The following is a 23,679-nucleotide window of genomic DNA, read 5'->3' on the forward strand; positions in this document are numbered from 1 at the left end:
GTGGATGAACCTTTTGTTTTTCCATAACACACTTTCTTTTCGTACAGTTGGTAGTTTCAATTTTTGCATTTGTTGTTGATTGTGGTGCCGGCACTTTTTTCCTTTGCGCATCGAAAGTAAAAGTTCGGGTTTGGCTATCAATATTCATAACTCAAAAAACTGAGAATCACTTCCTGACAAACGTTTGAAGGAAAGTAATTCAGTTTTGGTCATGGCGCACCAACGAAAAGAACAGCCTGCTGCGGTTAAGTTTTACTTGATTCTTTACAACTCCGTGCAGTTCCTAGGGTAAGAAAAGATTCATTAGCGTAGTGTAATCGACATCGTTATCTTAATCACGATATGAAGATAATTGTATGTTACTGGAATCATACCTATGGAAATAGAAAAACAACTTGTTTTGAATGTTGTATTTCCAGAGAGAACAGATTTTGTTCTATGAATCGAAAATCGACAAATACAGTTAAATCTTATTTAATCTGAAAGTAGAATAAATGAACACTTATCTGGGGTAGATGTAAATTACAGTCAACTTTTCATAGCTCGAAATTGAAAAGAGTTAGGGGGGTATCGAGTTACAGAACACAAAACTAGTATAAGTGCGGTCCAAGGGACCATCGAGTTAGCCATGAAAACTAACTTCTACTATTTATGGTTCTCTAACTTGATATAGAGATACGGAATATCGAATAAGGGAGAATTGACTGTACAAAGTAATGGTAGGGTACGTTCTAAGTATCTAAACTTGTTATTCTTCTATCTGGTCTTACGTCCCAACTGGGATAGAGCCTGATTCTCAGTTTAGTGTGGGATTCGAACCCACGACCCTCAGTTTGGTCTCGTTAAACAACTGTGCGTTTAGCGCTACGGCTATCTGGACCCCATTACAACTTTGAAATGAGATCATTTTTTTATTTATTTGAAATTCAATCCTGGAATAACTTGAATGCTACATCTTCAAATGGTAACTCAATAACACAACATTATTGGTTTTCCATTGAAAGAATTAAATTTGTTATTATCATACTATTTCAGAAGTAAATCCTATTTTTTGTTTTCAGTTATTGTAACTCTAATTTCAAACTAAATCATAATAAGCTAAGTTTTTATGTAATTTACCTCAACCCAAGATGACAATGTTTATAACAACAAGTAATTCTTACTAAACATTGCAACTTACAGATGGTTCTACATATTCATTCAATTCGTGATGCATGTTTTCCTCGAAGGAAAACCAACTACTGAATTGTGGGATCGTGTCGGACTGGCTACTTACTATTTTCAAGTACTCACCATCGCAGAGGTAAACCGTATTCTTCATCTCAACTTTTCATAGCAATAATCTTTATCTCCTAACCGTAGTTCTTCCACGCTCTTTTCCGTCTGGTTCCGAGCAATCCGCTCATCACGCTTCTCCAAGTGTTCGGACGATGCATGGTAGTCGTGGCCGCCATCGAGGGCACTCCCGAAGGCAAAGTTTCACCAGGGCTACCAATCGCTCTCTTCTGTTGGAGTCTGATGGAAACCATCCGTTACAGCTATTACGTACTTCATCTGGCACTTACCAAGGTTCCGTTCTTCATGACCTGGCTACGGTACACCATATTCATTCCGCTGTACCCAACCGGATTCATTGGCGAGCTGCTCTGCTTCTACTGGGCCCAGTCTCACTTCCGCGAAACGGACAAATGGAGCCTTTCGATGCCGAACCGATTCAATTTCACCTTTTCGTTCTACTACTTTGCCTGGATCATGAGCATCGGATATCTTCCAATGTTTCCGCAGATGTACCTTCACATGTTCGGTCAACGTCGGAAGATTCTAGCTGGCGAGAAGCAGAAAGCCAAGTGACTTCCGGTGGCCCAGGGAGATTCGTAGTCGTTCTCGAGCCGTTGCGCAAGCCTGAAATTATAAGATTCGATTTACTATCACATAATAACTCACATATATCTTCATCACTATGCCATTGATCATAAAAGTAATAAACATATGAGAGCTGGGTTTTATTGTTTGAAGAATTGTCCTTAAAATAAATACAGTCAACTCTCCATAATTCGATATTGAAGGGATTTAAGGAGGTATCGAGTTACATAACACAAGACCAGTTCAACTGCGCTCCATCGAGACTTTTATGAAAAAGATACGAATATTGAGTCTGATGATCTATTCAGCGCACAACTTCCGATATTATGTTTAACGTACAGGGAAGACAGCGCTAGTAAAAAAGGGCAAGGCGCTTTTCGGTTTAGTGTTAGAATGAGTACCAATACAATATTTCTCCAGAGTTAATTGAAATTCCCGTATATTTCCCGGTTTTCTCCCGGTGATTTGAAATTCTCGGCTTTTTCTCGGTTTTCCCTATTTCCCGGTGCACTGGTCACCCTGAGTAGGGTTCATGTTGCTTTTATTACTGCTATTCGCATTATCACGCACTGTCGTTACCCTAATAATCACCATTTTTGTAACTTACTACTGTCGATCACATGAACTTTTTGCACTTGATTTATAAGCATTCACAATCAAACACTCGCTTGAAACGTAATGCCACTTTCACACAATCACTTGTTTAAAACATAATACTATTTGTCTTTAAATTACAATGCATGTGCATCAATGGCCTGTTCCTTTCCGGTACGATTATTGATTGTACAAATAGTTAGTTAAAACGATTTTGATGCAAAAGTCAGTTATGTTTTCATAGTAATCTACTAATTCGGGTAAATCTGCTAATAACTAAAATTCTAGATTGAAATTGAATTGCAATCAAATTTATATTTATTATACATCAAGGAAACAAATTTATCGGAGTCTTTTGGGACAAACATACTATAGCTAATAACAATGATTGGAACGTCTTTTAGCCACATGCGATTAGATATGTAGGAATAGGGTGATTAAAAATTTTAAAAAGTTTGAAAATCGAATCTCATATATCTTCCATACTTTCATTACCATAAAAATAGTGTTCTGTGAAATTTCCAGCTTTCTAGGTGGCGATTTAAAGGTGACCCAAGAACGATGTAGGTTTATATGGGAATTACTATGAAGAAATTTCGAAAAATGTTTCAAATACCGGGTACCCCCGTTGGTTTGACCACATTTAATCTGAACACTTTTTAATTTGTAACGGAGTAAAGTGGAATGGAACGCTGTGGAATGGGACGCATAATCAAAATAAAACAGTGAAAGAGGTAACCAGAAACACATTTCTAGGGTGATTAGATGTTCAAATTAAAAATGAACCCCGATGGTTTGCATGAAGTACCGTTCAAATTAACGGGGGGGGGTACGGTACGTTAGTACTGTAATGTATGTAAAAACGTTTCATTCCATAGTGAAATATATAAGCCCTGTCAGCAATCAAGCTGATCACAAGGTTTGTGCCTTTGGGGGATCAAAAGTGTCATTTCAAAAACTTAGTTACTAAAACTATCTTGTTAGAACAGGAAAAGCTTCAACATTTGCATTTATTTGTATTCCTGCAGAAATCTCTTAAGTTACCTGTTGAAAAAAATATAATGAAATCCCTGATGTATTTCATGAATGAATCCCTAGAAGAATTCCTGGGAGAATGCACTTTGAAGAATTACTGGTTCAATACCAGGAAAACATCTTGCAGAACTCTCTGGAAGGATTGCCGAGAATATTGCTTAAGAAATCCCTGGAATAATTCTGAGAGTAACCCATGTAGAGTTGCATTGGATTACTCTTTATTGAAGTAGTTTTCTGCCGTAGGCAGGTTCATCCCCAAGACCAATGTAGAGATTTTTGTGCAATGATTCTTGGAGAAATTCCTGAGAAATTGCTGGAAAAATCGCTTTAGACAGTTTCGTGGAGGAATCTCTAGAGGAGTCTCCCAAGAAATTCGTGTCGAAATGAAGGATTAGCTGAGTAAATCTCTTATGCAATCAAAGAAGGGTTAAATGGGAATATTTCTGAAAAGATCTTTGGAAGAATCTTTGGAGTAATTCCTGGAGGAATCCCTAAAAGAATCACTGTAGAGATTTTGCTGGATGAATCCCTAGAGAAATCCCTGAAGAGATTTTTCTGGTGAAATCCCTGGAATAACACTTGAGGGAATGCATGAAGAAATTACGATATACATCCCTAGAAGAATCCATTAGGAGATTTTCCTGAAGGTATCCGTGTAGGTAAATCTCTAAAGAAATTCGTGGAGAAATCCCCGAAGAAAGTTTTGGAGACCAAAAACGAATCTTTGGAGAAGTTTATTGGGAAATCCCTAGATTTTTTTTTGGAGAAACCATAGGAGGAATTCCTGATAGAATCTCTGGAGGAATTCCTGGAAAAATCTTCGGAATAATTCCTTGAATATTTATCGAGTATCTGAATGTATCCTTACATGTATACTTGGAGGAAACCATGAAGGAATTTCTGGTTAAATCACTGGAAAAATCCTTGAAGCGATTGTACTAGTTTAAACCCTGGAGCAATCCCTGGAAGGATTCCTGGAGAAGCTCTCGGAGAAATTGCTGAAAAAGATCTGGATGAAAAATCATGATTTATGAGCTATCGCCAAATGGAACTATATGATGGTCTGAAAATGTCCACATCACACCCTCCCAGAACCGGTTCCGGGATGTTCCAGCCAAATCTAATTATTGGTTTTCTTGAACCTCTTGTAATTTTTTTTTTTTTTTTTTTTGTATGGTATTCAGTTGGAGCTGCCTGACAGCTTAACTTGTCAAGGCTGAACCCTCGGTCTGGCTTTTGCCAAGTTTCCCCTCTACCAGGACCAATACTCAGACGGACTAGGCAATGGCGCCCACATGAACACTGTTTTTATTAGTATTGTGACGTGGTAGTTTTTGAAAAGTACCCATATTCCTTTGCTTCTGAGAAAAAGAAGCATTGTGAAAATCAGCAGCTCCATCAGAATTTGTTTGAAATAGTAATGTAGTACTGTCATTACTAATACTGTCTAGTCGAAATGGTTTTGAATAATTTGTCAATCAAGTGCTATTCTGATTATTTCTGTCTTTTACGTAAGATTAGAGTCTTAAATGTCAATTGTCGTCCTTAAAGAAAAAAGTCACTTTTAGTCAAGTCATTTTTATAGTGAATATTTACGAGAAAAGTTACCTTAGACTTCTATTACAGTCTCCTACAAGATTCACTTTTCGGTGGCAAATGCATTGCTTCACAACGCCTACTTTCTACTTTTAAATTTTGCGAAAATGAAGCTGGAATTGGATTATTTATACCGTTGATACAAAAGAGGTATTTCTTATTATGGCAATGTAAAACCATATTAAAATAAGATTGTCGCCACTTATTTCTACTCAGTGAATCTACTAATCAATTTCCTAAGAGTTCCTAAGTATTCCCTACGTCGTATATGATAACGATGTTTCTAGCTAGCTAATAGTAAGAGTGGCTACGGATCATTCTGGTTAGCAAAAGGCAAACTGAACGTCACCAATAGTATTAATGTCCACTTCGAATATATTCATTATTTGAAATGGGCATCAATTCTATCAATGACGCAGAATGTCCGTTGGATCACATCCGAGATATTATTGCGTCTATGCCATTTGAATCATGACGCGGCTTTAAGCAAAAAATGCCAAAATGTGATACCACCACTACAGGTTACGCCTTTGGTTTCCATCATATGGGCTAATGGATTATGCCCTCCCATTGCGGCAAGGTCGCATAACCAAGGGGAGGGTTGAACCTCTTGTAAATTGGATTGAAAATCGTGAAATTTGAACCGTCGTACGGGGTCTCCCTTAGCCGAGTAGTTAAGAGTCCGCAGCCACAAAGCAAAGCCCTACTGAAGGTGTCTGGGTTCGATTCCCGGTCGGTCCAGGAGCTTCTCGTAATGAAAATTTCCTTGACTTCTCTCCTGCCACACGATATACGAATGCGAAAATAGCAACTTTGGCAAAGAAAGCTCTCAGTTATTAACTGTGGAAGTGCTCATAAGAACAATAAGCTGAGAATTCTTCATATAAAGCTGAAAAAACAAAAATGGATTTTTGAAGAGCCATGGGTCACTTGTGACCCTTATAAGCGGTTTCTTCACCACCGCTTAGGCCTGGTTTAACTATAAGGGTAAACATGGTTTACGAGTTGAGTGAAAGTGAAGAAATCAGCCCTTAATGCAAGATGTGTCATTATTTTTATATAGCACCGCTCCTAGAGGTCGCTGAAAGTTTCTTTTAGCACGAAGGTGTGCGTTTTCAAAAATAAGAAAAGTCAGAAAATTCAGATTGTTATCTTTTTTCTCTACGAAGTTACAGCTTTTATACTGTACCGATTGACCAAAAATGACCCCAATGCACAAGAGCTCCACCATATTTGCGCTCTTCCAAATGCTTTCGAATATATTTACCGATTTTTTATTTTATTTTTGAAATCATCAAGAAATGTAACTGAGCTGTGTTTAACCCATCAGTTGTATCGCTTGCCCTTACGAGGGCAGTGCAAAGAAAAAGGCGACGTGATCGTATCAGTTGTGCTTACTAAAGCGGGAGCGAATGATGGGACCAAAATCATACTTGTTTGGCATGCAATGCGTAAACTAGTAATATCGGGCATCCGGTTAGGCGTGATTATATCATGGATCGCATCACCATTATCACCACCTCTCACTGACCCATCACAACTGTGGAGATGCAGAGGTATATCCGATATCTAGTAACAATTGTTGTCTAACCTTCCCTTCCCGATTACCACGTTGGGCATGGCCGGCGCCGTTATTGATTTTTAAATTTTGCACTCTCGATTTGTGCACATTGAGAATGGTTAGCTAATCCCAAGCCCCATTAATTTAATCTCTGTGCAACTACGAAGTGGTTATCCATGATCATGCTCATACTTTGAAATAATCGAGAAATGTAACTTTCAAAGCCTACTTTTCTGCGCCAGGCTCGGGAACTGTGATCACAATTTGCCACAGTTCATCGATTCTGCCAGTCAACCAAAACACAAAGCAGAAGCAGCATCAATACCATCAGGCGTTGCGCTGCCAACGGTTCACACACTACTTGAATGTTTTTGTCTCTCCACTATGACCGTTTTCGGACAGCCATCTCGAGGTGAATGATTGGAAAAAATGTAAAATAATTCAATCGCTAATATTTCGCTTGTGTTTTCATCTAGTTGATATCTATTAGCGTTAACAGCAAGAGCACAATCATTCCGTTGCGATACATATAAACAAGTTCAATTTCATGCTGCCTTTATCGAGCAAAAATGCAAAACCCCGAAAACCGGAAAAATCGTGTTACCATTGTGCTCGAGTCATTTCGCATTCGGGTTTGAAAAAACGTTAGGAAGAAGAAGATTACAGTTTTGAAGAGCCGTGACATTTTTTTGTTTTGAACGGTCATGGTTTGCTTTGGATTTTGATGTTCGTGTAGAAAAATGTGAATGTCGAGGTGGTAAATGTTTGCGACAGTACATTTCCCATCACTGCTGCGCACGCCTGTGTTCTCCACTATCGAAATTCATCCATCCCAAAGAATAAATGTCATGCTTTTTTCGAACCGAGCAGTCAAACATTCTCCGAAACATTCACTCATATCGCCCCTATTCATTTTACCTGGCCTGAACACATCCCATCACTTTATGGCTGTGCCGAGGCGATGTACGACTAATGTGTATTTACATTTTAATGAACTCTCGAAACCTCTAACCATACCACTATGGGTCAGGAACGCAATATGGCGGGACAAAGTTAGTAACTCCATAATGAAGCATTTCCGGCATTTTGGTGCTTTCTTCAGTTTTTTTTTTTTGAAACAACGAGGATCAACTATTGACATTGACAGATATTTCGAAAATCGCCCGCATAAGTATCACCACAATCTAACTTTTTACTGTGCAGTTCTAGCGACTTAACATGTTCGGCAAAGTTGATTTCGATGAAATTAACAACTTTTTCTAAAATTTCAATATTCCACAGACTACTGTATTCAAGTTATTTCAAGAACAAAATGATGTTAACGTTAAAATGTGTTTATCAACCATTTTTGAAAAAAAAGCGTACGGAATCTTTTATTTTTTCATATCCTAACAATTCAAATACATTCTTTGTGAAACTTTTCAAGGATCGAACTTATTCCAAAAAAGAGAAGAAAATCAAAATCATATCATATGAATATGAAAAAATCAACCCAAATATCTCAAAAGGCGCAATTTAAAAGTTTCTGGCATTTCAAGATGAGACTATACGAAGCAAATATCTTTGTGATTTTGATATATTCTCATTTTTGTAACCATTTAATTCGAACTATTCATCAAAAAATTGAATATGACGCCAGATTGCGTTCCTGGCCCATAGTGATACCCGAGTGATGTGGAGGAAGACGTCGACGTTGCTGTGTTGATATTAACTAGTGCTTCGGTCGCCACGATCGCGTAAGCAACTACTTCCTTGTCCATCCACACAGAGCTTCGAACGTTTTCCCTTTTCCGACAGGTTTTGCCGTAATTGCAGTTTCGTGTGTATCCAGAGTGCTTCAACTGTTGCTCTTTTTTGTCGCCTCGAGAGGTCAAAAGTCCAACCAGTCGATTATATAATCCGAACGATGGCCCCAAAGGAACCTTCCCCGCTGGTAAAACTGTACCTAATCCTGTATAATGGGGGTCAAGTTCTAGGGTAAGTGTCGAAACTGGTCTAGGTGAAATTGCTTTGCTTACGAAGATGTGTGTTCAATGATCTCTTCCGCCACCCATAGATGGTCCTATATGTTCTACCAGCTTCTAGCGTACTACACATTCGACAAGGGTAATGGTCAGCCGCTGTGGGACTATCTTGGGACCACCGTTATCATCTTCCAAAATGCGGCCGTACTCGAGGTAAGATAAATTAGATTCAACTTTCACTGTTGATTAGGGTGTACCAAAATTTCACTCTGTCGGAAAACATGAGGAGGCTCAATCTCCAAATGGTAGCTCAGGAGGTTAATAAATGACGTATAAAGATTGCCCCGTTGAGATTTTTAGAAAAATGTACTATTTTTGTGTATCAACAAAATATTTGTAGTTTTGCCAAATTTCGAGATACAGTCTCCCCACAGTTATGAAACAACTAAGGGTCATTTTTCGAACAAAAAAATATTAAAAATCTTGGTGACGCTGTACAAGACAAAATTAGGCAGTGCAACATATGGTTTTGATCGGGAATACATCGCAAAGTTCGCAGTTTTTTACGAAAAAGTGTGAATGTCGATGAAAATTTCAAACGTTGTCCAACCCACAGATATTAAGGAAGAGGAGGATTCTTAACATGGATCAAATAACTCATATTATGGATCAGGACCCTATGACAACTATTTCTCGCGCTTAGTATCATACAGGCGTATCTGCAGTGATCGATTTCTCTTCGTCGACTTTCTCTTTGGATGAGTACTGAAAATTCAATCGATGTTCGGGATATTCTACGATGCAGTATTACGAAGGACGATGAGAACTTTCTATGGAACTAAAAATATTAATCGAAAATATTCTCCCGGCCGAGTAATTAGCTAAAGAGAAAATCGATGAAGAGAAATCGATCATTGTAGTTACGCCCTTATGATACTGAACGCGAGATTTATCTACGAGAAAACGCATGATGTGTTAGTGAAAGCATAAGTTTTGGCGTTTCTTCCGGAATTGTCTTATCGTTGATTCATAACTGTTGTATGGTTTTCATTGCGCCACAGCTATGAATTGTTGGTTCTAGGTATATGGTTGACATTTTATTTCCTATTCGTATACGGATGGAAAAAAAATGCTTGTGCATGTAATAATTGCTTATGATTCTGTATACATTTATGGTTTTCGTAGGTATAATTCTTTTGCATAATATTCTTTTGAATAGAACAAAATTAGGACTTTTTCAAAACATTACTATGTTAAAAGCATAAGCATAAGCATAGATGACCATACAATTCGTAGTTGCTACTCCGTGGTTGACTAGAACAATAGAAATTGCACAGAGAACCAATGAACGGGGTTTGGGATTAGCTAACCATTCTCAATGTGCACAATTTTAGAGCTCAGAATATAATGAAGGCAATAACAACGGCGCCGGCCACATTCTTGCGGCCATCGGGAAGGGGAGGGGATGTTAGTGTGACTACCGTTGATACTAGAGACCGAGATCACCTCTGCATCTCCACGGTTGTCGCAGGAAGGATTTTTGGTAGTGGGAAGGGTTAAAAAGTTCACCTTGGTGCGACTCATGGAACTTTGATTTTAAATGTAGCTATTTTTATGGCTTCATTAGAAACGTAGACAATTGTATGTCGAGACCTGTGGTGACGAACTATTCAAAAATTATTGTTATTTCCAACTTCATTTTATGAGTGTTCTTGAAGAAAGTTTTTGCCGATACAAAAGGAATTTTCTCACCAGGTGTCTGCAGTTGCAGCTGCCCGAGGAAGCGTAGTTCAACTCAGCGTAGACGATTCGAATCTTGATTTGCTTGATTTCACAAAGGTTTTTATTTCCACAAGTATTCTTTGAATAAAACTATAAAATTCACTAGACTTTTGAATAAAACACAGGTATTATCGTCAGATAAATATTAGCTCAAAGGCACACACTTTAGAAAACCTACAATCTACAAATTGGTAGGTACAGGTAGTGCCGAATGATTCCGCTGGTAAATGACTTGATAATTGCTGATGCAGGAACAGCAGGAACACATTCAACATCCACTAAAGAAATAAACTTCTTGATGCACAATCACACTTTTTAGCAACCAGCAGTTCAAACATCACTTGAAACTACAGTTAACATACATAATCGCTACCGAAAAGCTAAACATTACATATGATTTGCAATTGGATTAGATGCACAAATTGATGTGAAGATTTGCGAAAAAGTTACACGTCTTCTCAGTGAGAATCGAACTCACGACTCCCTGATCTCTAGTTAGGGCGCGTTACCCCTACGCCATGAGAGGACTCATGAACGCAGAAGTTAACCTGAATTCGATTTCAGCTCAATAATCACGTGGTCCTTTTTCGCAAAGTGCACCTCTTTCGGAAGAATTAGATGCTCATCCAAACACAACGCTTTTCTATTTATATCCAATGCCTAGCCCGAGAGCGCATTATTTTTTAGGTAATGAAATAGCACACAACACTAGCCAGCAACTGTACTGGCTGAGGTTTCTATTGTGTGGACTTATGAACGATTGGAAAAATTATTCAAAAATATATGTTAAAATTCAAAAATTATGTCTGATGTTCTGTGAAAATTTCTTTCGGATCGGTCCATAAATAACTGGGATCTAGTTTACCAAAGTTGGTCATTTTGTATGGAAAATCGAAAAAGTTGCAAATGTTTTGACCAATACCGTAGTTCGAAATTTACTGAGGGTAGAAATGTAACTTGATTTGTATTTTTCACTGAATATCGTACAAATATGTTCCAATATCTAACATCTATTCCCATGAACTAAAGGAAATCTGATGGTGCATTATTTTGTACATAGAATTGCTGTTTAGGCTCCCCTGAAGGTTTACGCCTGAAGAAAGATACCGAACAGGAATAAAAAATATTCCTTTTTTTCAATGTTTTTTTTCATGAATTTTAACCTTTTTGTGTAATTTTCTCATGATATTAGTTTAATATACCCTTCAAGGATTCAACGTACATTTTTCTATAGGCTCACCTCAGAAACTATTCCTTCACCATGAATTTCTCAAAAATTTTGATGCGAATTTATTGAGGAAATTCTTGTGTTTAATCAGTGATTCTTCAATCGATTTCGCTAGGATTGCGTCCAAGATTTGGTGGTTGAGACCCCACGTTTTCTGCCAATGTGATATTTTGGTACACCCTAACTAATGATACGCTACCGAATTTTCACCTAAAAATTTTATCACCTCTCTTCCATGGCTTGTTTCTTCAATTCTCACATATACATTTAGATTCTGCACGCAGCGACGCGAATCGTCCCAAGCAATCCAGTCATCACGACGTTCCAAGTGTTTTCGCGAGTCATGGTCGTGTGCGGTGTCGTTATGGCCACTCCAACTGGAAAGACATCCCCCGGACTGCCGTTAGCCCTGCTCGCTTGGACGATTACGGAAATCATCCGTTACGGCTACTATGCTCTGAATCTCGTCAACTCCGTGCCACATTTTGTCATATTCCTCCGATACACGACCTTCATCGTACTCTACCCGATTGGAGTAACGGGAGAACTGCTGTGTTTCTATTGGGCGCAAAGCTACGTCCGAGAATCCAAGCAGTGGAGCATCGAAATGCCAAATCCCTACAACTTCACCTTCTCGTACTTCTACTTCCTGTGGCTGATCATGCTGCTCTACATTCCGCTGTTCCCTCAGATGTACCTGCACATGTTTGCCCAGCGGAGGAAAATTCTTGGCGGTGGAAGCAAACCGAAGGTTAAATAAACTCCAGTAGTTTATGTTCCCTAATTGCACCTTTAGTTTAAGTTAATTTCTCTTTTTGGTTTAAGGGTACTACGAGAGATTGATAGAACATACTCCAAATAAGGCTCACAAACTTGGAAGTCCATAAACACAAGCTTAGCTATTTATTACCCGAAAGAATTACATTCCCCTATCAGCTTCTTAAGCAACAGCATGACTGGTGAAGGACCGTTACGACTTAATAAAAAGCACATTAATGAACTCTATAACCGCTCTCTTTCCTTGGGAAAATCTCACAACCACCGTCGAAATTGATGGAATGTTCGGACGAGTGGAGGATCTGCACCATCTATAATCCTACCCTAAGTCACAAATAATCTCGTCTATTCATATTGCTTTGATTTCTCAACTTTTAGCGTTCCACACTTGATAGCAATCAAAACCACACAACAACAACCACTGATGCAGCAACGAAACGGGATTCTGCGAATGCAGCTGACCCTTCGATGTTCGCTTAAATTTTCAGGTCTAAAGAGTTCGAACTGGCTTCGAATCACCCACCAGCACACAATGATTACATACAACAATTAATACCACCGAAACCGAAGAGCGATTGACTGATCAGTTTTATTTTCATTTTAAATACATTCATCTTTAAATCAACTGCTTCTTATTATTACTTAGCATTAAGCAATTTGCACAAACTAGTAGGATGTGCAGTCCATAGACCCTTGTACAATGGTTGTCTGCTTTTCGTCCATTGCCAAAGATAGACATTTAGGACTATCCTTTGACCCTTAGACAAGATTAACGCATCCTTCCACAGTCGAGGGTTGTTTCTGGCCTTATGAAAGCTATGAAATGGAAAGTTGAATGAATGAAATGAAAAGAAAGCTTCGTATTACCCTAAATATCATCATTAAGATACCAAATTTATAATACGCAACAGTTCTACGATTCTTCACTCTTCTCTTAACGTGCGTTACAAAAAACAACCTAGGTAGAATCGCCCCACAGTTATGGATAGCACACATATATGGATCAGAGTTAGATTAAACAGAGAATATCTCATCAAATAGGGCTGCAATTTCGCAGAACACATTTTACCTACGTGCACCATAAATCTATACACCGTCACAGTCAATTAAAATACCTAAGCATATGTTTCCGTCTGTAGGAAATAGATCAAACGAATTCCTAAAAACGTTGATCCATAACTGTGTATTGCAAATCATACTACAGTTATGAATCAAAGATAAGACTAATATAATCCGAAAGAAGCTCCAAAACGTATGCTATCAAAAACACACCATTCGATTAGGGCGTCTGTGCCAGTGACAAAGATAGTAACGGGTTAAGGACGAAAAAAATGACAAAAAAAAATAACCCAAGCTCGTTTTTTCTTATATTTGAATACGTAATTCAAAAGCATTTATATTATATTCCACGCAAAAAAAAATAATCTTAGAATGATAAAATCATTGAATCTCAAAACAGCACTTCCTCTATTACTGGAACATGTTCCAGTAAACTGAAAGGTCATTTGGAAAGGGTCCATTTCAACTTTATCGACCCCCTCCCCCCCTTTGTCACGTTTTTTTGTATGAGTCCTCAGAAAATTGTGTAAGGCTGGTCACGCTTGGCTAAATTTTCCGAGGCCTGGATTTTTTCATACCGTGAACGTACCATATTTGACGCGGGTCCAAACTTGACGCATTTTTTAATTATTTTATCATAAACTTATTCTAGTTCAGACTACCGTAAAATGGGGCGAATAGAAACACTTTCCGACATGTTTGAATGTGTACAACTTAAACCGTGTGGATAAAATCCAATTTTATTAGTCTTAAACAGGGATTGAATCCTGAGAAAATTGAGAGAATCTCTCACGTATCGCTCTCTGTAACTATCATAACATGCTGCACATTATGAGAGACTGTTTATCGTATACTGCTACAAGTTTGATCAGATTGGGGGGATAGTAGTGCATGATAAAACCCCTCTTAACATGCTCCAAGCCTGGGGGACACTGTTGTAATTGGAAGTTCGTGGATTGTTTATCGTGCCAGTTAAGAAAAACCCCTATCCCCAACGGTAAACAAGCGAGAAAAATGGATTTTATCATCGCTCTCTCGTTGGGGCTCTCGCTCGCTGCTTCCATTTATCAGACTTGTTACACCTTGCGATACAATGACGATCGTGGACCGCAACAGATGGGATGTTTTTCTTTGCTTGCTTTGATCGTGCTTCATTCTCAAATGAGAGCGAATTCTGCAACGCCTGGTCTTAAATATGGGTCGCGTCTTCCTTTGCTAAGACCCCAATCGCTGTTAAAAAATAAAAATTATATTGTACAAAGATTTATGAAAATGTTGTATGTTTCTATTCACCCCGCAATGGGGCGAATAGAAACATTGTTCAGTAAATATCAATACTTTTTTATTTAAATGGGAAAATAAACACATTTTTAACTGCATCTTGAAGAAACATCAACATGTATTTACCTAGTGAAGAAAAAAATTAAAAATTTTAAAACCAAGTTCAATTTTAGACCATTTTTGAAATCAGCCAAAATGGCGGATGTTTCAAGCTATCAAAAATGATTGAGATTTCAATATTTTCTTCTCAAATTTTTAATGAGAAATGTAGCAAAATTTTTAATTTGAAAATAGTTTAGCGATACTCTGTTGTTATTGAACTAATGGAAAAAAATATATTTCAGTAGGTTTCTAAAGTTTAGCATTGCATAATAGTCGCATTTTTAACTAAAGGTCGCTTTGTTTCTATTCGCCCCACTTTTTCTATTCGCCCCGTTTTACGGTACCACTCGAAAATTAATTGCTTAATCTTCATTTACATGTTATTGAAGGAATACAATCGAAAAAAGTTGAATTTTGATTATTAATAGGTAAAAATAAAATTTATATGAAAAAGCATCCGACAAGTGCGTCATTTTTTCATTCCTTAGTGAATATGCTAAATATTGGTAATCAATTTTCTTGAAAATATTGTGCTATTTTACAACAATATCATCAATAACAGGCAGGTACATTCTTTCACTCATGAATTGACGTAGAAATTTGTCTATTTTTAAGGGTTAAGACATATTTTTGTATGAAGATCTTGTGCGTCAAGTTAAGCACACAATGTTCTGTAGGGATAATGAAAGGCAAGGAATAAAATAATTCAAATATAATAAGGATTTGCTCGATGTTGAAGAAAAGATACTGATTCAGATCACAGTAGGCAGTTGTTACCTAGTATGAAAAGCAGAAGTCAGTTTGTTGGTATGTTTTGGGGAAAATAAACGTGTTTCTGTGAAACGAGTGAAAATTGGTGTTTGAAATATAAAAAGTATTACCGAAACCGTGTGAAAAAAAGACCTGAGAAAAAGACAGTTCACTACATGTTCCTCATTATTTGCTGAAACAATGTTGAATCGAAAATAGAAAAAAGAAATATTTAATATAATTTTTTTATGGAAATCCGTCTTCAAGACAACGCAATACTTTATGTAATCACATGTAAGGGGCCATCCATTAATAAAAAATTCACACTTTCCATATGAAAAATATGGGCAAGGTGGAGAGGCGTTAAAAATAGTAAAATTTAGCGCGATTTATGGACATCTCCTAATGTTTCAAGGGAGCATTAATAAATCACGTCGGGAAGCAGGTAAAAATGTATGAGTCTTCACATGTACAAAGAGAAGAAGGGTGAAAAGGTTTAATTTTATGTGTTATAATCAATGAATGTTATCAAAACGGCCATGAAATGAAATGAAAATGAAAAAAACAATAATGACTTGACTATGGATTGAACTCGATTTTCTACTTTAATAGGGCGCACAGCAAAAGGTACTTCCGGATGACGTCATTGATTTTTTTCCAAAAGTTCTAACTCTTATGTTCAATTCAAAGCGCTTTTTTCAGTTAATTAAGCAATTGAATACAAAAACATTTGAATACTTTAAACTTTAGCCACTATTTTTTGTGCGTCAAATTAGGCACACAGGGTGTCTACTCGTTTACCGAAATGAAATTCCCTGGTATTTCCAGGTTTTTTAAAAATTATTCCAGGTTCAAGATATACTCTAATTTTATATGTCTGAAACAAATAAATGACAAATTTTAAAGTGTTTTCGATTTAATACAGTGGTTTCTAACCTTTTTGGGACTACGGCCACTTTCAAAATCTACAAACATTCCGCGGACCCCTGAACATGAAGATTCTTAAAATCAAAATTTATGGAAACGAAGGAGTTCTTTGATATTAAACATCATTAATAGAGGTTTTAAGTTCTCTCTAGAATTTTAAAAATATACTTACGAAAGCCAGTCTTTGACAGGATAGAAATCACTACAGAGGATCATTGCCTCTGTAGAAATCAAATGACAATGAAAACAGGAGTCTACTAAGTATTTTGCTAATGAACATTCCAGGAGGATCTTGATCAAATTCTACACAAGTATAGAGGTGAAATTCTTGGGAAGACTCATATTATTCTGCCAACAATTATTCCAAAATTTTCACAGGAATCCGTGTTCAAGATTTTCTCAAAAATCCACAAAGATCTTACTACAAACAATTTTTCGAAGATTTTGTTGGGAACCCAGCCAACATGCTTTCAAAGGCTACATGATAATTGACTTCATAGCCCAACTGAAACCGTAGGAAGCATTTCACAAGGAATTGTCGAGAACCTTGTCAGTTATCCATCAATAAAATCGAAAATATGCCAAGAATTTTCCAATGAATTGTATAATGAAGTTTGCTTCATTAATTCTACGTGTTATATTGAACTATTGTGAATCTTCATAGGAAAATGTCATTAAAATATCTAGAAACATTAATGTATATCTATAGATACACATTTGTCATGAAACTAGTAATTGATGTTTTGAGTAAAGACAACGTAAATATCCAATTCACAGAGAAACATTCAAAATATTTTATCAGTTTCTGTAAAGTTTGACTTTAAAAATTTATATTTTACAAAAATATTTGAAGATTGAAATATAATACCGTAAGGTGGTTCCGGTGAGAAAAGGGTATGAAGCCTAGGGTAATGTAATTCTGGTTGGTTTTAGTGGATCTTACTTGATGCGATATCTCCACACTCCCAAAGTAGCCTTTTCAGGGGTCTTGTTGTAGATTTCCCCTTTGTAAAAAATAGAAATATACACAACAATACTGAAAAAAAAAACTCATCCGGGGGTCCGCGAACCACTAGTTGAGAAACCCTGATTTAATAGCTATTTATACACTTCTAAACATTATGTAAATCATGCTGAAAATATTCCAATATCCAATAATACAATATGAAGATGGCAACAATACCAAAGCTATTCAAATAAATCGTATTTGTATGAATTGTATTTGATGATATCTTTTAGTTTGTTTGTAAAAGCTCTGTGAACTGAACGGAACTTTCAAGTGCATTAGTATGTGTTTTTCTTGAAAGTATTTTTAGTACAGTTTATGTAACATTCATTTCCATCGGACGTTTAGATAACTAAGACAGCTTCATGGGCGCAAAATTAAACTTTATTTGGATATGTGGGCATATTTTACAATAAATACTAAGTTTACCGATGTATTAACAAGTTATCATACAGTTCTGACCTGCGAAAAAGTCAAATTCTTTAAAATATCTCAAATTGAATCGATTGTGTTATTTAACATATTTAAGTAGATATATACCCATCTAAATTAACACAAACAATTCGTAAAACTTTTGGATCCCGGATCATTTTTTTTTATAGTAGAAACACGGATTATCAAGCCCCTGGGTACTCGCGTTCGACCGTATACCATTTAACTGTGGTAATATAAAGAAATGATAAATTTTTGCATTTCATTCAAAAAAAAATCTAAATTAATCATGATAGTTACGAAATTTTAAATTTAAAGTTGTTAAAATTCCAGTTTACTTTTCAAAAATCGTTTTTTTTTCTGAAATTAAATATTTTTTATAATTTATATTAAAAATTGTGCATGGTGAATGAGTATCTTGAAAATATGAAATTTAGACACCTCTTTCCAGGAAAAAAAGAGATTGAAAAGTAACCAAAAAGAAACCGAAAAGAGACAAAACAGTAATCAAAAAACGAAACCTAGCAGGAACCAGGACAAAATCGTTTAATCAGACCAGACATTTCTCTAAAAATATTTTTAAAACTTAAACATTATATCCAGATTTTTACGCTGGCTATAAAACAACAAGGGGTGATTCTATTTTGACTTTTCATGCCAACAAATTTTATAGCAAGGTCTTAATAGGCAATGTTTCCGTTGTTGATCGAAATGTCAAGAATTTTCACAAAACTGTTTACGGATTTCACTGCATAAGTTTATTTACAATTTCCGTATGTATTCCAATAATTTCATTCATTTTTATACATTTTAGCTTTCAAGATTCGAAAATAGCTCTATAATATCTTGCTGATTTGCATAACGCAGATCTAGCTATAGACCAGATCGTCAAGCAAAATTTTAGTACGAATTGGTTACCGTATTCTAATAACCAGATGCTGCACAGATTTCTGTTACACAACACAACAATAAGCTCCGTGGTGTGGAATCAAGACGACTTCGAAACATAAAAATAATTATTTTAGATCATCTCCATTCTCAAATATTGACAATAAATAAATCTTCCCTAATACTAAAAGCTCCGTTATGGAAAGGAGAACAAATTACATTATACACGGTGTTCGATATTTTATTTTAGACTAATAAACATGGACTGTAACTACTGCTATTTTATTATTCTAAACCTTCACATTGCATCGTCCATTATATAGGTAAAATCTTATATAGGTATAGTGACTTATATAGACTTATATGAGCCTATGCATGCTATAAATCGTTTGACTTTTACTGTGCGCCCTGTTTTCAAGTTGCCCGTGAGAGAGAGCGAGACAGCACCAACACACGGCGCACAGTAAAAGTCAAAAGAACAAAAGGATTTATGACACTTACAAAGGCTCATAGTGACAATGAAAAAATAACACATAGAGAAGTAGAATGAATCACAAACATTCACCATGAATTCTTCGAAGGCATCCGGTTGTTAAACGAATATTCACGGTCTGCCTCGCAATAGAAGAAACATAATGTTTACCGAGAAAGAGCTTCAATGTGGATTTGATTCAACTTGTAACTCTACTGTTACTGTTATCAGCATCATCTTTTTAATCATTGTGCTAGAATAGAAAAATAAAAGATTATGAAAATTAGAACAAGAAATCAATATATTCCCTGAACATTTTCGTCATTACAAAGCTTGCTTTGAGTAATCTATAAAATACATTGTGAAGGCACGAAATGTCAAAAAGGGATGATTCACAATTTATAGCATACTAGCATTCATAAGCTCCCAAAGGTGGTAAAATTCAAATATTATAGCATAGAAAATGCTCGTTCGTTTAGATTTAGTATGAATTGGAAAACATTTTTCTTGATTGTTGATTCTAAACACTGAATATTAGTTTACCATGGTTATGGATCACATCCAAAAAATGTAGATTTCTGCCATTTTAAGAATTGAATTAGACATTTCAGGCAATAGCACTAAGGATAAACTTCATAAAACATCATGGTTCGTCTCAGTTCAAGGGGGTGGTCACTCTACGCACTGTGCCTCGCGCAGCTGTGGCACATTTCGGCGCAATGACTGGCACACCTGATACCTGATCAAAGTGGGTTGCTATAAAAATCACAGTGAACTGAAATTTTCGTCCCAGCAACCATTGAAATTTCTGAGTTGTTTGCTATTTGTCAAACAAGAAATTTATAAAAATTTCGCGTTGGCTTCGGGTTCACTTCCAAAGACGGAGAAATGGGTAAAACGTGTAGGGATCTTCGGAGACATAATCGTCGTTGAGTGTTCAGAGGATTACAGTAATCCTCACATACTGCATCTCCATGATTTCACCGTAATGATCTCCCAACTTTTCGCACCCTCTCCCTGGCCCCACGATTCTGTACATAACCGTTGATGCTCCGTGCAACAGTTTCCATGTTGTCTCGGAATTCATATGGGCCTTTTTCTACACCTTCCCATTGAAGTCTTACATCAAAAATATGAATAGCTTTCTCGATTTCCCCTGCGATAAGGGCACGTCCATAAATGACGTAGTATTTTTTTTTGCAGATTTTTGACACCCTCTCTCCCGTCGTAGCCCCTATTTTCCATACCTAATACATGGTTCGTCACAAAATCGTAGACTTCTCCCTCCCCCCTAAACTACTATGTCATTTATGGATGGTCTTTAATGTTAGTAAAATGTATCCCGGATAACCACCGCCCATGAAAAACTTGAAAGGCAAACCAGAAGAAAAGTAAACATGTCAATGCTTGCTGAGACGGTTTTTCCATAATTTCCATAATTTCAGTTCATTGTTTTTTATTGCATGTAGTATTATAGCACGCTTGGCACACCTTGGCGCTCTGACGGCACAACTGTGCCGAATGAAGTGCGTAGAGTGACCTCCCCCTTGTCTCAGTTACTACAATGTAATATTACAAAAAAAAACTCCAAAAAAACATAAAACTTGAGCAGCAACTTATTTAGAGATGAAATATGCTTCCAAATCAGCACAATTATCATGGATGAATGATCAGTGCAGGGTGTCTCGAAAGTGTAAACTATCTGAAAAGCGCCTTTAGGTTTTATTTATTGATCCATTCCTAATTCCTTTTTCTACTGTCCAGAAAAGGGCATTGCACCCTTATTTCCAGCTCCAAACATTGTTATTTTTTGGCAGTAATATGTGACGCATTGTGAACTTTCCCCAAATCATGCAATACAAATGCATTTAGTTGAAAATCTCTTGATTTTGCGCACTGACCCGTAATATGTCATAATTTGAAACGTTGAAATGTTCAAGGATTCCCTGAAGCAAATTATGAAGCTACTCCTGTATGCATCCTATGAAAAAAATGTAGAAAGAATTTCTTGAAGAATTCCTGATAAAATCTCTGGAGAAACCACAAGGATATTTCCTGAAGCTGTTCTCGAGAAAAACGAGAAGAAATTTTGCATCTTAGTTATCTGCATGCAAGATAAGGAAAAAAAGAGACATTAGAGACAATTTTGGTTAAAATAGAGACTTCAGACACCTTCTATCAACTTTTTTCAGACTTTCAGACTTCTTCGAGACTTGTATAAAAATGGTATCTAAAAAGAAACCTGCTATCAGCCCTAGATATGTTAATCCTTGACCGACTAAATTTTGATCATGTTTTGATAAGCTCATGAAATTTCATACTCGAATGGATCCTCACTGAACAACTTATATAATATTTTGAGAGCGGCGCAGCCGAATTTTTTTTCGAATGGAAGAGTTTTCTGGCAATTAATGATAGCTCTGGGTTATGACGTACAAATCCTTTGGCGTGAACATATTATACCATGAATTGCTGCCTTAAAATAATTTCCCTGATTTTGATCAAAATTCCCTGCGATTTCCAGGTTTTCTCCAGGTTGAATAAAATTCCCTGATAATTCCAGGTTTTCCAGGTTTTTCCAGGTAGTAGACACCCTGGGCACATTAAGAAATTGCTGCGTCAATTAAGGAACATAATCGTGCCTATTCTGCGCAGCGTGTGAGGCGACACGAGTCGAATGAGGAGACAATTGTCGACTCGCTCCCAGTGGCGCGTGAAGTGGGTAGGACAGGTAGGACATGTACTACGCACAAAATCACCTGGGTAGGACAGTCAAAGGATTGTCCTACCCACGATTCAAATAAAAAAACAGGTCAGATGAAAACTTGAAAAATAAATTAAATAATTTATTATTTGTTCAATAAACACAATCCTAGAAGTAATTCTTGAGAAGTTTCTGGAACATCCATGGAGAATTATCAGAAGATTATTAGAGAATCTTTGGATGATTATACGTGTTATACACTACACGAGTGTGATAGTGCTAGCGATTTCTGAACGTGCGATCATTCTTGATATAATCTATCAAAACGTTGCTGAATCTCCTGACGATTTATTACAATTAATTTCTGTAGAACAAGATTTCTAAGAAAGAATTGTTGAAGGAAGCAAAATCTTATATAAACCCTCAAAGACAATTTTGAAGGAAATCCTTGGAAATTTCTTGAGAAGTTTAAGATTAAATTTTAAAAGAAGTTCCGACCGGAAACCTAGGAGGATGTCCCAGGGAAATCGATGGATAACATATTGTCTCTCAAAGAATATTTGGAGAATTTTGAAAATATTTGGAATTCATATGATTTCTGAAATAATCTTTGGATAAACTCCATTTCTGTGACTCTTTTTTCTGGCAAGAGGTGCCGAATTTACTGTTTAGAGAGCAATCAATCGCTACCAGCTCTGTAAAGACAAAGAGGGTTAGAAGCAAAGGGGCGTTAGTGACAAAAAACTAGTTACTATTTAGAAGTTTTTTCGGCAATTTTTCATTTTTTACAAATTGTGTCGGAGTCAAAAAACAAAACAGTCTTCTAAGGATCATGCTATTTTTCTGTTGAGCGGAAAAGTCATCTGAAAATATCGCAAGAAAGCTTTGAAACAGTAGAGTTTCCTCAACTCAAAACCGACCAAAATGTCACTTACACACCTTTGCGTTTGAGCCCCTTAAATATGGTAACTTTCAATTTCTGGTCCAGGGTTAACATTTTTCTCACAACATATTTGCCAACGTTTGTCCTACCCATGGTTTCGAACGTGGACGCGCCTCTGCTCGCTCCCATTTGTTTAACATTAGTCGTCTCACGTCACTCGCGGTGAGAGCGACTCGCCTCGCCTCATACGCCGTCCAGAATAAGCACAAATGTGTTCCACAAATCAAGACCAACAATTGAAAAGGCCTCAAGTCCGAAATGTAAACAAATCGGTTTTCTGCGGATTTCAGTGTATAAGAGCCTATTCTTACTAAAACATACAATAGTCATTTAAAAATATGCATAAAAGTTGAAAAAATAACATTTTTCTAAAAGGCCCCATCTCATTTTTCGCTAACCAGGATATTCATCGCAAATGCGGCATTTTCTCAAAAAGGCCTCATTTCTATATCTGACGGAAACCGAGTTGAGGCCTGTTAAACAAACATCAAAATTGCAATGTAGATTGCGAAAAACGTTCCAAATTCACTAAGTAGATGCAGGTTATACTACGAAGCGACTGCTCTTTGTATTATTGTATACAGTGGTTGTCTAAACGGCGAACATTATCGGGTTCCTGTAGACTGATGTATTTTGTATCATACTACCTAATAATACCTGTGTCAGCCTGTCTGTACTTCATAAATTATCAACAAAAACACGATTTGGTTTCAAT

At 36.7% G+C, this 23,679-nt stretch overlaps 2 protein-coding genes across 5 annotated transcripts; both read left to right on the forward strand.

The window, feature by feature from the left end:
- The first annotated feature begins 60 nt into the window (after positions 1-60).
- On the forward strand, positions 61-1,990 carry LOC5566159 (very-long-chain (3R)-3-hydroxyacyl-CoA dehydratase hpo-8). The gene is made up of 3 exons (XM_001650472.2): positions 61-288; positions 1,183-1,303; positions 1,363-1,990. The coding sequence occupies exons 1-3, from the start codon at positions 212-214 to the stop codon at positions 1,849-1,851; spliced, it is 687 nt and encodes a 228-aa protein (XP_001650522.1). The 5' UTR covers positions 61-211; the 3' UTR covers positions 1,852-1,990.
- A 6,286-nt stretch (positions 1,991-8,276) lies between these two features.
- On the forward strand, positions 8,277-13,025 carry LOC5566155 (very-long-chain (3R)-3-hydroxyacyl-CoA dehydratase 2). 4 transcript variants are annotated; one of them, XM_021850556.1, is made up of 5 exons: positions 8,277-8,385; positions 8,447-8,626; positions 8,706-8,826; positions 11,895-12,374; positions 12,779-13,025. In XM_021850556.1, exons 2-5 carry the CDS (start codon positions 8,556-8,558, stop codon positions 12,878-12,880), a joined length of 774 nt encoding a protein of 257 aa, XP_021706248.1. In that variant the 5' UTR covers positions 8,277-8,385; positions 8,447-8,555; the 3' UTR covers positions 12,881-13,025. The 4 variants fall into 4 exon arrangements, with proteins under 4 accessions (XP_021706248.1, XP_021706250.1, XP_021706247.1 ...); XM_021850558.1 differs by lacking the exon at positions 12,779-13,025 and having other exon boundaries at positions 11,895-12,631; XM_021850555.1 differs by having other exon boundaries at positions 8,343-8,626.
- The last annotated feature ends 10,654 nt before the right edge of the window (positions 13,026-23,679 follow it).

Source organism: Aedes aegypti, chromosome 3 (genome assembly GCF_002204515.2).
Source record: "Aedes aegypti strain LVP_AGWG chromosome 3, AaegL5.0 Primary Assembly, whole genome shotgun sequence".
Lineage (NCBI taxonomy): Eukaryota > Metazoa > Arthropoda > Insecta > Diptera > Culicidae > Aedes > Aedes aegypti.